Genomic DNA, 15805 nt, shown 5'->3' on the forward strand with positions numbered 1-15805 from the left:
GAGTCGATGTTTCAAGCATAAGCTCTTCATCAGGAATGACGGTTGGTGGTGGGAATCTGGAATGCACTGCCTGGGAGGATGGTTGAGGTGGGAAACTTCACAACTTTAAAAAGTACTTGTCATAACATTCAATGGGCCTACTGCAGGAAAGTAAGACTAGTGTAGGTAGTAGTATATTTTTGGGCTGAAGAATTGATGGGCCTCTTCTGTCATGTATATTTCTATGATTTTTATAATGCTTTAAAAAAGAAAAGAACAGCAGACGCTAGATATCTAAATCAAAAACAGAAATTCAACAAGTCTGGCAGCATCTGTGGAGAGAAAGCAGTGAGCAATTTCCTAGTTGCCATTAGTTCCGAAGGAACGCTATTCTGTTTTCTCTCCACCGATGCTGCCAGACCTGCTGACTTTCTCCAGCAACTTCTGTTTTTGTTTTATAATACTTTGTTGTATTGCATTAACTGTAGCTCTTTCCTGATACCGAATTCTCACTTATAACCACTAACACCTGATTTCCCCCGAATCACATTGTGCACATGCATAACTTGGAAGAATAATCTGGGGATTGATGGAACAGTTCCACCTTCTGAGCGCAGAGCACCGATATTGGTCCTCCAGCCGGTGGTGGCGCTCCAGCGAGGTCAGTGCGTGTGCGTGACGTTGAACGTTCGCCCAACGTGGGCGGCGGTAACGCGCCTCGTGCCCGCGCCCCCCCTCACTATGTTATCGAATGCTAAAGATGGCGGATTTCCTGCCGTCCCGCTCCCTCCTGGCCGCTTGTTTTCCGAGTTGCGTCCTCACCCAGCGAGAGGCCGAACAGCTCCGCAAGAGCAAGCAGATCGACGAGCTCATCTCGCGGGATAAGACCTATGTGCGGCGGCTGGTGAAGATCCTGCTGCTCGGGGCCGGCGAGAGCGGCAAAAGCACTTTCCTCAAGCAGATGCGAATTATTCATGGCCAGGACTTCGACCAGAAGGCCAAAGAGGAGTTCAGGGGGACCATCTACAGTAACATCTTGAAGGGGATCCGAGTCCTGGTAGACGCCAGGGAAAAGCTCCGCATCCCTTGGGGAGACCCCGGCAACCAGCAGAACGGCGATGTCCTGATGAGTTTCGACACCAGGGCGTTGACCGGGGCCGCCGCGGGCCTCATGGAGACGCGGGTTTTTCTCAATTACTTGCCGGCCATCAGATCGCTATGGGCAGATAGTGGTATCCAGAACGCTTACGACAGACGCAGGGAGTTCCAGCTGGTGAGTAACTCGGAGCCGGGGAAAGTACGCGGGCTTTGAAAGGCCCTGGGGAACGGAACGAGAAGCCCTCCGCTTCCTGGAGGGTGTGTTCGAGTGGCAGCTTTGGGCGGGTGGGGGGGCTTGTATGGTTAAATTCTCTAGTCTCCAATAAACTTCATAAACTAAGACGCTCACTTAGGATCTTTTTGACGCTGTAGGTTCTTTTTAGAAATAACCTCATCCACTCTCCATTATTGTCAAACTTTTATATAAATTTAAAGTTTTGTTCAACCGCAATTAATCTTTCCCTATTCGTTGGACGTAAATGTATATACAAGGCGCACGTTTATTCGTATATACTGTATGGAGTTTGAAGATCGAAAGTGCCTCGGACTTTTAAACTTCATCATATTTAAACTTTTATGGAGGAGTACAGAGTTAAATTTGTGTAGTTTCTGCCATTTAACCCTTGTACTCATGATTGTATTTGAAACGTACCGATAATATTGAAATTCGCCACATCTTAACAAATAAGTAACTTTTGTGACTAATATTTGTTGCCTTTACATTTTTGACTAATACTGTGTTATAATCCATCCTTTTAAATCTGTTTTCGACTGTGATCAGAAATTGATAAAGGTGTACCCATCATTGAGAAAAGTGACAAATTTATGTACTTGTGAAATGTTAGCTGATTTATTTGGAGAGTAATTATTTAACATACTAATAAACTAGTAAGGCTGAATAAAATAAAGTTTAATTTTGCCTTTAATATCCAAGCTTGTTACAATAAGTGTAACCAGCATGTTTCAAGCTTGTTAGGACTATAGATTACGTGTTTTAAAACAATAGCAGTTTACTAATGTCCTGCTAACAGTCAAATGGACAGTACAGTTTTTTCCAGTCTGAGTAAAGTAGTGTGCAAAATGTTTTGAAGTTATGAGAAATCAACACTTTATGCATGACGTAACTTGGGTGGGTGTGATGACTTCAAAGGGGTTTCTTTTGAATAGATAGATATAATTAGCAAATGTAGTGAGAGAGGAAGTGAAATCAAAAATTAGTTCTTAAGAGTAGATGAGGCCTATAGCATTGTTGTGAATTATCAGACTTAAAATTGACTTAAGGGAGCAAAATTTAAGAAGAAAGGCAGAACTTTAGATGGGATTTGAGGAGAAGATTTTTTTATCCAGAGGGTGATTAGAATCTGGAATGCAGTATCATGGGGGCGCGGGGAGGTTTTGAGTAGATAGGTAGGGTAGTGGAGGTGGGAAGCCTCATAATTTTTTGTTTATAAAAATCTTGGATGGGTACTTGAAATATCTTATTCAAGGCTATTGGCCAAATGCCAGGAAGTAAGACTTGTGTAGATTTAACCTAGATTTGTTTTCTTGGTGCAGACTTGATGGGCTGAGGGACCTCTTTGGTACTGTATAATTTCATCATTGTTTCCCTAGAATCCGACTGCAAATCTAGTATGTTTGATTTAGAAAGTGACTTTCCTATATCTGTCATTGTCATCTGTGGAATTTTTTTGCATTTTATTTAACCCAGGCAGGCATTTTATAATCCCAAATCTGGGAGTGGGTGAGCTCAATGGTGCATATTTCTAACCGCCGATGAAGCTGTTATGATTCGTTGATAGTGTGATTCAATGAGGTAAAATAGCATGCATCCTTTTTTCCTTAATCTGAATTTACATGTGGTCAAGAGCTGGTAGAATACAACAAAGACAAGTGAATTGGAGTCATAGTCAATGTAGGAATTTGAATTACCCTCACCCCCACTTCAGAAGTGAGACCGTTGCGTCCCCTGTTTGAACTGGCAGTATAATCCTTCAGAATAATGTTGTTGAATTTTACAGGCTGTATGTCTTGAAACTCTGGTAAAACCAATTTCTTTTAAACCCAAACCAAGTACGTTTTGAACTAAACAATACTGATGCTTCATTCTTTATATTCACCTGAATATACACTGATTTGCAGCATTTGAAAATTATTGTAAATGGTTAAATTCTTTATTGTGCTCATTTGGCTAAAATTGTAAGATAATCTAGTCTTCCTTTGCAAATTGATCAATTATAAAGTTCATAGATCTTGACTAGTCTTCTAATAAGACTGGTCATAAAACTGTAAATATTTAAATTGTCCTCAAATTTTGTTTCAAATTCTAGCAAGTTTTAAGAACTGAGGGTCATTCAGTGAAAATAATAGTTTAACTATGCATGTATTGATTCATTGTATTTGGTGCTAATGTCTGTATTTCACTAATTCTGTGGGGAATGTGGAAATAGTGTTTTAAAACACTGTCAAGTATCTCAGCTAAAGAGCAATTAGTTGTGGAGAAATGAAAGCAGGGCATGAAACAAAAGGAATCATGAAACACAAAAACAAAGACTTTTTGAATGCTTTGCAATTATTGTGTGTTAGGAACATTAATGATATATTGACTTCTGTTAAATATTTGCACTTAACAACAAACCAGGAATTTTAAAAGAAACAATTTTCGAGTATTTTGCTGCACATGTGCAAAGATTAATGAAAGTGGATTGATTCTACATTCCAATAAATTGAAAATTTGTGGCTCTTATCAAATCGCATTTTAGGTTTTAAAAAGCACAGCAATGAGTTAACATCCTGTATAACGATTAGAACTGTGATTTGGACATGGATATGAAATACACGGTGTTGCATTTAACATTTACTTTATCATGTGCAACAATTAAGCAAGAAGAAAATTGTCTCTCTGCATGTATCTGTGTCTCTGTCTGTCTCCCTTGCTTTGCTCCCCTCTGTCCTTGGTCTCAGCCTCCTTTACCCCCCTTCCTCAGACAACTTCCCACCACCTCCCCTGCACTTGGTCCCCTGTTTTATTGTGTTTTGTCCTTGACCTCTTCTTGGCATGTGATTCTTACTTTGATTTTCACCTGTTCGATTTCATGTAAGTTGTCTGCTTAAATTTTAGATTTCTGATTTGTTTCTTTGATTCAAAAACATTTAATTTCATTAAATATATTGCTTTGATAAGAATGATCATTTTAAAATTAATTTATAAAGTAACTTTCAAGATTACACCAGCTTACAGGCCAGTGGCTTCATTTTCTGCATATAGTTCCATACTGGTATTGATTTAATTACTTTAGGGTTCAGAATATTAGCATTTGAGTTTACATCAACAATTTTAATTGTTGCAGTCTCTGGGATCTGTACAGATTCAGTTCTGTTCAAAATGTTGTAATTGTCAGATTTTTTGAAGTTCTGCTGAACTGACAAGTTCAATTTTGCTGATTTATCCCATTTGATCGCTCAGAGGGCAAGGATCGTAAAGGAAGAAAATGTTTTTCAATTTGTACTTGAGCCCTGATCTTTTGTTTTCTTCCACTGAGACAACTAGCTATGTCATTTTGCTTCTAATCTCTTTCCGATGCTCACCTCAACTTTACTTTTGACACATGGACTGATTAGCTATCTTTATTAGCTATTATTTATTTTCTAAGTCACAACACATCAAATTGCAAATCATATCCTTCTTTCAAAATCCACCCTATTCCCTCAGTCCACTTATTTTAGCAACTTCCGTAAGTTCCACAATTTAGTCATTTGCCCTTTAGTCTTCTGACTCTGGTCCCGCATATTGATTGTGTTCACTACAATAACTTTTTCTTTCTGCCTTTCTTTTAAAATCGTCACAGGGATCCTTTTAACCATTTTTACCCTCTGGGTATTTTTTAAAAATGGCAGAGCGCCAATGTTAATATACTTATAAAGCGCCAATGTTAATTTCCTGATATGAACTTGAGATTTTATATTTGAAAAATTATGATGTAAAAAAGACAGGACAAGGAATTGTTGTTTCCACCATAGGATTTTTGATGTTTTCATTGCATCTAGTGCAGTGGAAACATTCACTGGTGTGATTTGGAATTTTAGATTTAAGCTTGGCAGAGCTGTCAGTTCTGCATATGTGAGAGTAATTTAAATTTATAATTACTAACAAGTTAAAATTCTCAGCTTTTAGCTCAAACACATTGTCAACAATGTGATTTTTGGTACCATTTACTCGATCTAATGTATCAGCATCAGTGATTCTGGGTTCTAGACTGCAGTGTTAGACATTGCCAGAGTTTTATACCAAATGCATATATTAGACTTAATTTTATATTTAATCTCAAAACGTGTGGAAAGAGAAAATAGGTTCTGGTTTCTAGAATTTGCGATTCTACAGCCAAAAACCAAACACAGACCATTGACTCTGGACGCTTCATAACTTTTTGGAATAGAAATTTAACTGTATTGCAGGAAATTTATTTTAAAAACTGAATCCTCCTGTTCAAGTGCAGTTTACAGCTGTGCAATTCACAAAGTGCTTGGTATAATATGACAAAATCTTGGGTTAGGTTGGTGACTGTCACAACTTAACTGAATCAGTATCATATGTGAAATCTTATTACATTAGAGATGTAACAACTTCCTTTTGGGTGGGTAAAGGAGTGTGTCTGAGGTTGAATATCAACTTGTGGAAGATTAGCCTTGGTGGTCCTCACTGAACTGATTGTGGCCTTAATTTCACTTTGTCTGCCCCAGTCCATCAATAACTCTGGACTCCCTAGTCTGATTGCAAATCAAATGAACACTCTTTAATACACTTGATTAGCTGGTCTCTGTGGCTATCTGGGAATGAAAATTCCACGGACCAAGTACTCAGGGAAAAAAAATCATCACGACCACTTGTTAAACTGTGTAACTTAGTTCTAGTCTCTGTTATAAGAAGGAATATTCTCAGTGTTCGCACTACCAACTCCTCTCAGAATTTTATAATGTTTCAGTAAAATAATCAATCATTCTTCTGAACTCTGATGAATATAAGCACAATCTGTTCGACTTTTCTTCATAGAATACAGCCTTCATCCCGGGAAAGATCATGCAAATCTCTGAACTGCTTCTAGTGCTATAAAGAGACTAAACTTGCCCACTACTTGGATGTGATCTCACCAAGGCCTGCAACAAAAGTCTGCCTCACTGTTCCATTCCCCTTTCAATAAAAGGCAGTATTCCATGCATCTTCCTATTAATTTGTAACCTGTACACTTTTATTTTAGAATTCATGTGCCAGCATACCCAGATCCCCTTCTCCTCTCAGTTCTGCAGTCATTCTCCGTTTAAACATGAAATAGTGGGTGCCAGAATCTCAGTACACTTTTGAAATGAGGACACACTCATCTAATGATGCCAAAGGGGGAGGAAAAGGCTTTAAAATTTAGCTTGCAACAGTGTCTAAAATATGCTAATTTAAAAATGAGAAGCAGTTTGTCGTAGTTCGTTGGCTTAATTTTTGACCTTAGAAAGTCCTGGCGTATGTTCTTTGCTATGTGTTTAGTCAATTTCAGTCTGGGCTGCTGAGGGACTGAGCTTGCCTCACAATCCTAGGATGAAGATGCAGAGAAGGAATTCATTATGGTACCCATGTTGATTTGGTGCCCATTGATTTTTGTTGGGAAGCATGTACATATTGGGCAGAAGCTCACTTTGAGATATTCCTTTAGAACATAGGACATTACAGTGCAGTACAGGCCCTTTGGTCCTCGATGGTTTCACAGGTCAGCGCAACAATCTAAAGTCCATTTAACCTACACTATTCCATTATCATCTATATGTTTATCCACTGACCATTTAAATGCCCTTAATGTTGACAAATCCACTAATGTTACAGGCAGGACATTCCACGCCCTTATTATTCTGAGTAAAGAATCTACCTCTGACATCTATTCTAAATCTATCATCCCTCAATTTAAAGCTATGTCCCCTTGTGCTAGCCATCACTATCTGAAGAAAAAGGCTCTCACTGTCCACTCTATCTAATCCTCTGATCATGTTATATGCATTCATTAAGTCACCTCTTAACCTTCTCTAATGAAAACAGCTCCAAGTCCCTCAGTCTTTCCCCATAAGACCTTGCCTCCATACTAGGCAACATCCTGGTCAATCTTTTCACCATTTCCAATGCTTGCACATCCTTCCTATAATACAGTGACCAGAACTGCATGCAATACTCCCAAGTGCAGCCACACCAGAGTTTTGTACAGCTGCAGCATGACCTCATAGCTCTGAAACTCAATCCCTCTACCAATAAAAGTTAACACACCTTATGCCTTCTTAACAAAACTATTCTTTACTGAATAGCTGACTAGATCAGAGTTATCCATTTAGTTTAGGTATGAGACTGCACTTGTGACAGCATAACCCAGCATGAGTCACTGACCTTGATCAGTGAAGGAAGGAGAATAAAAACGTCAAGAGGTTTAGAGTGAATTAGTGAGCATCAAGTATACTAGATAAAACACCAGTTCCTATTTGAAGAAATGTTCACCTTAAAACTTTGAAATTCTACAGTGTATGTTCGTAAGTTTCTGTTAGCGTTTCTATACTAATTTGTTCACTAGTTATAGAATATATTTACTTAAAAAATTTTCAGAGTTGCTGTACTTCCATTGCAAAATCTTTTTTTTGTGTTCAAATTTTAAGGAAAGTAACAATAATAGGGTAAATTTGCTTCAAGGAAATTGCTGTTTGTTTTTTAGAAAGTCGGTATAAAGTGATAACATTGTCAAAGGAAGTCAGTGAGTATTAGCAGAAAATACAGCAATTGAAAAAAATACATTATTGCCGCCAGTTTTAACACTTCCCTTTTTGACTGGCAGTGTTCTTGAAATGAGTAATGGCGAAGGAGGGTTCTCTATTCAGAACATCATGTTCAAATTGATTTCTTTTCTGCTGCCAACTGCATTTGATTTTCAAAATGTAATCATGAAACGTTGAGAAACCCCTATCAAGGAAGCCATTCTTTCTGAATTCAGAAGCTCACATTGGAAATTTTATTAATTCCTTTGGATAAAGTGATGGTCCTCTTTTTAAAAAGACGTTTCTTTAAATTGAACTATCTCTTCAAAGTGACAGTTCCCCATTTAATTTCTGCACATTTTTCATTCCTTCTATTTCTTTATCTTTTGCTGTTTGAATTTTCATTTATTCTTTGTCAGTTTAATATTTTCTTTCTAATTCCTGCTCATGTTATCTGCTTCCAGTTTAATTCTGAATTCTGATTCTTAAATCTTATCTGAGTGAGTGGACAGTTTTGTTTTGGAATCATAAAATCATTTTGTGCAGGAAGAGACTGTTTAGTTCATGCTTATATCAGTTGTTTGAAAGAGCAATCCAGTTAGTCCTAATCCGTGCTCTTTCCACATAGCCCTGCAAATTTTTCCCTTTAGGTAGTTTTCAGTTCTCTTTTGGAAATTACAATTGAATCATGACTCTTAACCAGTGCAATTTACAGTCAGTATGCTTATAAAACTGATTTGCTTCAGAAATTCTAAATTAATTGAGTTGACACATTTTGGTGTTCCCATTTGGCAGGCCATGTCAGGTTTCTATTTTTTGATCTTTGGCGCTCCATTCTGTTGAAAGAAATTTAGAATTCTTGATTTGGCAAAATATTATGAATGAACACTTGAGTTTGAATATCAGCTGACTGACAATCTTCAGATCTTATTGAGATTCCAGCTGAGTCCAGAATTCAGAGCTCAAGAGATTTTGGTCAACAGGGACATGTGCTTCATAAAATCTAATTACATTGGATAGTGGAACCTGGGAGCATGATGTAGTCAAGTTGGATCTCATATCTGTGGTGATTTCAGCAGAGCCTAATGTAAAAAAATGTCTTGAGCCATTCCTGGTGGTAGGGGTTAATGTGATATAAATTCAGGAAGACTGACTCCTCTAGCTAGTGTTCTTAGCATAAGGTTATCACGTGGGGGGGAGAAAAGACTTGGAGATGTCCAGAAGCCGTTTGGTATGGGGAACTGAAATATCAGTGATATTTAAGGTCGACTTTTAAGATGCATTGAAATATAAACTTCCTACTACTCAACCATGATCAGTATTTAATATTGACAGTGGGTGCTTGAGGTAGAAAGTGCTGAAGAAACAGAGCCTCTCTTTGTTGATTTTGCCAGACTTGCTGAGTTTCTCCATTGCTTTCTGTTTTCATTTTAGATCTCTAGCGTCCTCAGTTCTTTATTTTATTGTAGTTTTTATATTAGTCTTGGGGCAGGATAGAGAAGTAATAAAGGGAAGGACATAACCCTTGGAAATAATTGGTATCTTTGTTACTGTGACACGATCCTATAATCTAATAGTTTTCTGCTATAATTTCTAGCTGAAAATTTTGTTCTTTAAGAAATTAATTTTGAGTCACAGATGCTTGTGGCACTCCTTAATTCTATTTGCCAAAGCTATCTCATGTCCCCGTTTTGCCCTCCTGGTTTCCCTCTTAAGTATACTCCTACTTTCTTTATACTCCTCTAAGAATTCACTCGATCTATTTTGTCTATACCTGACATATGCTTCCTTCTTTTTCTTAACCAAACTCTCAATTTCTTTAGTCATCCAGCATTCCCTATACCTACCAGCCTTCCCTTTCACCCTGACAGGAATATACTTTTTCTGGATTATTATTATCTCATTTCTGAACATGGCTTTGTGCGTGGGAAATCATGTCTCACAAACTTGATTGAGTTTTTTGAAGAAGTAACAAAGAAGATTGATGAGGGCAGAGTAGTAGATGTGATCTATATGGACTTCAGTAAGGCGTTCGACAAGGTTCCCCATGGGAGACTGATAGCAAGGTTAGATCTCATGGAATACAGGGAGATCTAGCCATTTGGTTACAGAACTGGCTCAAAGGTAGAAGACAGAGGGTGGTGGTGGAGGGTTGTTTTTCAGACTGGAAGCCTGTGACCAGTGGAGTGCCACAAGGATCGGTGCTGGGCCCTATACTTTTGTCATTTACATAAATGATTTGGATGCGAGCATAAGAGGTACAGTTGGTAAGTTTGCAGATGACACCAAAATTGGAGGTGTAGTGGACAGCGAAGAGGGTTACCTCAGATTACAACAGGATCTTGACCAGATGGGCCAATGGGCTGAGAAGTGGCAGATGGAGTTTAGTTCAGATAAATGTGAGGTGCTGCATTTTGGGAAAGCAGATCTTAGCAGGACTTATACACTTAATGGTAAGGTCCTAGGGAGTGTTGCTAAACAAAGAGACCTTGGAGTGTCGGTTCATAGCTCCTTGAAAGTGGAGTCACAGGTAGATAGGATAGTGAAGGAGGTGTTTGGTATGCTTTTCTTTATTAGTCAGAATATTGAGTACAGGAGTTGGGAGGTCATGTTGCAGCTGTACAGGACATTGGTTAGGCCACTGTTGGAATATTGCGTGCATTTCTGGTCTCCTTCCTATCGGAAAGATGTTGTGAAACTTGAAAGGGTTCAGAAAAGATTTACAATGATGTTGCCAGAGTTGGAGGATCTGAGCTACAGGGAGAGGCTGAACAGGCTGGGGCTGTTTTCCCTGGAGCGTCGGAGGCTGAGGGCTGACCTTATAGAGGTTTACAAAATTATGAGGGGCATGGATAGGATAAATAGACAAAGTCTTTTCCCTCGGGTCGGGAAGTCCAGAACTAGAAGGCATAGGTTTAGGGTGAGAGGAGGAAGATATAAAAGAGACCTAAGGGGCAACGTTTTCACGCAAAGGGTGGTACATGTAAGGAATGAGCTGCCAGAGGAAGTGGTGGAGGCTGGTACAATTGCAACATTAAAGAGGCATTTGGATGGGTATATGAATAGAAGGGTTTGGAGGGATATGGGCTGGGTGCTGGCAGGTGGGACTAGATCCGGTTGGGATATCTGGTCGGCGTGGACGGGTTGGACCGAAGGGTCTGTTTCCATGCTGTACATCTCTGACTATGAACTGGTCACAGGCCTCCAGTCTGAAAAACAACCCTCCACCACCACCCTCTGTCTTCTACCTTTGAGCCAGTTCTGTGTCCAAATGGCTAGTTCTCCCTGTATTCCATGAGATCCAACTTTGCTAACCAGTCTCCCATGGGGAACCTTGTCGAACGCCTTACTGGTCCATACAGATCACATCCTCCACTCTGCCCTCATCAATCCTCTTTGTTACTTTTTCAAAAAACATAATCAGGTTTGTGAGAAATGATTTCCCACACACAAAGCCACATTGACTATCCCTAATCAGTCCTTGCCTTTCCAAATACATGTAAATCCTGTCCCTCAGGACTCCCTCAGCAACTTGCCTACCACCGACAATAGGCTCACCGGTCTATAGTTCCCTGGCTTGTCCTTGCCACCTTTCTTAAATAATCGTACCACGTTCACCAACTTCAGATCTTCTGGCACTTCACCTGTGACTATCGATCTTATAAATATTTTAGCAAGGGGCCCAGCAATTACTTCTCTAGCTTCCCACAGAGTTCTAGATCAGGTCCTGGGGATTTATCCACCTTTTGTGTTTCAAAACATCCAGCACTTCCTCCTCTGTAATGTGGATATTTTTGAAGATGTCACCATCTATTTCCCTACATTCTATATAAATTCATAGATGTACAGCACGGAAACAGACCCTGAGGTCCAACACGTCCATGCCAATCCGATATCTCACCCAATTTAGTCCCACCTGCCAGCACCCGGTCCACATCCCTCCAAACCCTTCCTATTCATATACCCACCCAGATGTCTTTTAAATGTTGCAATTGAACTAGCCTCCACCACTTCCTCTGGCAGCTCATTCCATACATGTGCCTCCCTCTGCCCCTTCGGTCTCTCTTTATATCATATTTTCCATGTCCTTCTCCACAGGAAACACTGATGCAAAATGCTCACTTCGTGTCTCCCCCATCTCCTGTGGCTCTACACAAAGGCCGTCTTACTGATATTTGAGGGGGTCTTATTCTCTCCCTCGGTGCCCTTTTGTCCTTAATGTATTTGTAGAAACCCTTTGGATTCTCCTTAAACCTATTTGCCAAAGCTATTTCTCGTCCCCTTTTCGCCCTCCTGATTTCCCTCAAGTATACTCCAACTGTCTTTATACTCTTCTAAGGTTCATTTGATTTGTCTTGTCTATATCTGATGTAGGCTTCCTTGCTTTTCTTTTCCAAACCCTCAATTTCCCTAGTCATCCAGCATTCCCTCCACCTATCAGCCTTTCCTTTCACCCGAATAGGAATATACTGTCTCTGGGCTCTCATTATCTCATTTCTGAAGACTTCCCATTTTCCAGCTGTCCCTTTACTTGTGAACATCTGCCCCCAATCAGCTTTTGAACGTTCTTGCCTAATACTGTCAAAATTAGCCACTTGTTCTGATTTTGGCATCATTAAGTAAATTTATTTGTAGTTTGTGCAAATTGTAGTGCCACATACCCAGCAAAATAGACAATGTTAAGTAGTTCGCACAACATAATACAATTGTGGTCGAAACCAGGAAAAAATGGACACTGCTGACCTTGAAGAATAAATTTATTTTAATTCTTCATTTAAATTAAATGCAGCATGCAAAAGCTGTTGGCAGTTGCAGAGAAGTATGACAAGGCAACTGTGAGGCTATCACTCTGAATTGGTCCCTTTCTTTAGTTTATCATTTTGAGAGAGTAAGTTTAGTAACACTTCATGAAGATAGTGTGACTTGTCTCTCAAAACATTAACATGGTATCAGTTTTAATCCTACTGTCTAAAGTTGAAGTAATCATAAATATTTGGATTTAAGTTGCTTTGTAAAGGATAGTAATTGAAGGTTGTAGAGCTTTTTGTGACACAGAATAATAAAGTTGTCTTGGCTCAAGCGACCATAGAGCCTTGAGGATTACTATGTCACAGGGAAGGGGAAGTTGAGAGAGATTCTTTCATGGTGGCCTCAACCAGTCAGGAAATTGAACCCAAACTGGGGCATTACTCTGCGTTGCAAACCAGCTGTCCAGCCAACTGACCCTACAATCAATAGTAACATGAATTTTAAAAAGCATGAGCCTGTATTAATTATAAATATTGCACCAAGCAGTTTGTACACATTTTCAAGTGTGATTTTAGGTACTGGAGTTTAAATGGCAGGGACTTACAATCAAGCACCATAAAAGTACAGAAACAGAATTAGGCCATTTGGCCCATTGAGTCATGACTGATACATTTGTCAACTCCATTCTTCTGTCTTGTAATGTATGATCCCCTTCCTGATGAAGAGCCTCTCTATCTGTCTTAAATACACTCAATAATTTGGCTTCCACACACCTAACGTGTCAACGAGTTCCCAGATTCCCCATCCTCTGACTGAAGAATTCCTCCTCTCAGTTCTAAAGGGTTGTCTCTTCACTCTTGAGGCCTTACCCTTAGGCCCTAACCCTCCTAATGGAAACAGTTTCTCCATATCCATTTCTATTCAGGCCTGTCAGTATTCTGTAAGTTTCAATCACATCCCCATCATCCTTCTAAATTACGTTGAGTACAGATCTAGAGTCCTCAACCGTTCCTCACATCATAAGTCCTTCATCTTCAGGATCGTTTTGTAAACCTCCTGTGGATTCCCACATGGCCAGCACATCCTTCCTTAGGGAGTCCAAAACTGCTCACAGTATTCCAATTGTGGTCTGACTAGAGCGTTATTCAGCCTCAGTGGTACATCTTTGCTGTTGCATTCTAGCCCTTTTGAAATGAATGCTCACATTCAATTTGACTTTGTAACTGTCAATTGAACCTGCACATTAGCCTTAAGAGAATCCTGAAGTCTGACTTCTAAGTCCCAGTTCAAATTTCTGATCTTTCCCTATTTAGAAAATAGTCCATGTCTCTCCTCTTTCCACCAAAGTGCATTACCTCACACTATCCCGCATTGTATTCCATCTGCCATTTCTTTGCTCACTCATTTGGCCAATCCAAGTCCTTCTGCAACTTCCCCACTTCCTCGACACAACCTCCCTCTACCTATCTTCATGTTGTCTGCCAACTTCGCAAAAATGCCATCAGTTCCTTTGTGCAGATCGCTAATGTATAATATGGATGGTTGTGGTCCCAGCACTGACACTTGCAGAACTCCAAGTCACCAGCTGCCATTCTGAAAAAGACTTCATCAGTGCCTTCTGCCAGGTAGCCAATGCTCCATTCATACTATATCTTGCCCCAACACTATTTCACATATTCAATTCCTCTGCCATTTCTTTGCCCCCATACTAGTCCCCCTGCCTCATTTTCCAGCGGTCCGATGTACCCATCTTGCCTCTCTGTAAGCTTTTTATGTTTTTTTTTAATTCTTAGTAGTCTTTTATTTTACTGGTTGGCTTACTCCCCCCTGGTTACCCACTAATCTTCACAACATTGAATGTTTTTTCTTTTGCTTTTAGTTTCCCTGACCTAACTTGTCAGCCATGGTTGTCTCATCCTCTCCTTGGTATGTTTTTTCTTCTTTGGGATGAACTTTTGCTATGCTTTCTCATTTACCTCCAGAAACCCCTACCATTATTGCTCCATTGTCTTCTCTGCTAGGCTCCTCTTCCAATCAGCTTTGGTCAACACCTCCCTCATGTATTTATAGTTACCTTTACTCAATTGTGATACCTTTACAGCTAATTCAAGCTTCTCCCTTTCAAACTTAGGATGAATTCTATCAAATTATGGTCTCTGCCCCCTAGTTGTTCCTTCATCTTAAGCTCTCTAATCATGTCTGGATTTGGTGATGTGTAATGAGACAGAACTACTGTTCCCTTGTGGGCTTCACCACAAGCTGCACCTAAAAACAAAACTTCTTGTCGGCATTCCATTGATTCCTTTCCTGGAATCCACTCCTAACCCGATTTTTCCCAGTACACCTGCATATTGAAGTCCTCCACGATTATTGTGGTGTAGTGCCTTTTATACATGCCACATATTTACCTCTTTAAGCTTGTTGACCTTTTACCAATTAGCACATGGCTCAGATAGTAATCTAGAAATTATTGCCTTTTTTGGTTCTGCATTTTAATTTAGCCCCTCGCTGCTCATATTCCATCAGCAGAAACTCTTTCCTCTTACTACCTATATTGTAGAACCTGCTTGGACCACAACAAATGAATCTTTCTCATCCTACAAATGCTAAGTTCTTCTGCAGCCTAGATGATATCACCTGAACTTGGGCACCAAGCAGGAAACAGAGTCTTCAGAATTGTTGATCTTGGCCACAGAAATGTCTATTCCTTGACTATACCATCCTAGACTAGGTTATAACTACATCCCCATCAAGCCAGCGGAATTAACCGCCTCAACCTGTCGACCCCACTCCAACCTCTCACCCTCACAACGCGCAGCCCTCCAATCCCTCTGCTCCAATCCTGACCTCACCATCAAGCCAGCGGACAAAGGGGGCGCAGTGGTAGTCTGGCGCACTGACCTCTACATCGCTGAAGCCAAACACCAACTCGAGGACACCTCTTCCTACCGCCCCCTTGACCATGACCCCACCCCCCATCACCAAACCATCATCTCCCAGACCATACAGAACCTCATCACCTCAGGAGATCTCCCACCCACAGCTTCCAACCTCATAGTCCGGGAACCCCGCACTGCCCGGTTCTACCTCCTTCCCAAGATCCACAAGCCTGACCAACCTGGCCGACCCATTGTCTCAGCATGCTCCTGCACCACTGAACTCATCTCTACCTACCTCAACACTGTCCTATCCCCCCTAGTCCAGAAAC

The 15805-nt window shown here is 40.2% G+C and overlaps 1 protein-coding gene across 2 annotated transcripts in view; it reads left to right on the top strand.

Moving 5' to 3' along the window:
* Positions 1 to 383: 383 nt before the first annotated feature.
* LOC122562184 (guanine nucleotide-binding protein subunit alpha-13) overlaps positions 384 to 15805 on the top strand; it is a 58521-nt gene continuing 43099 nt past the window's right edge. Inside the window, exon 1 of one of the 2 annotated variants that reach the window (XM_043714821.1) lies at positions 384 to 1252. In XM_043714821.1, coding sequence (XP_043570756.1) covers positions 731 to 1252 — 522 coding nt within the window. In that variant the 5' untranslated portion in view covers positions 384 to 730. The remainder of the gene's footprint in view (positions 1253 to 15805) is intronic. The other variant, XM_043714820.1, reaches the window with a different exon arrangement.

Source organism: Chiloscyllium plagiosum, chromosome 24 (assembly GCF_004010195.1).
Source record: "Chiloscyllium plagiosum isolate BGI_BamShark_2017 chromosome 24, ASM401019v2, whole genome shotgun sequence".
NCBI classification, from domain to species: domain Eukaryota; kingdom Metazoa; phylum Chordata; class Chondrichthyes; order Orectolobiformes; family Hemiscylliidae; genus Chiloscyllium; species Chiloscyllium plagiosum.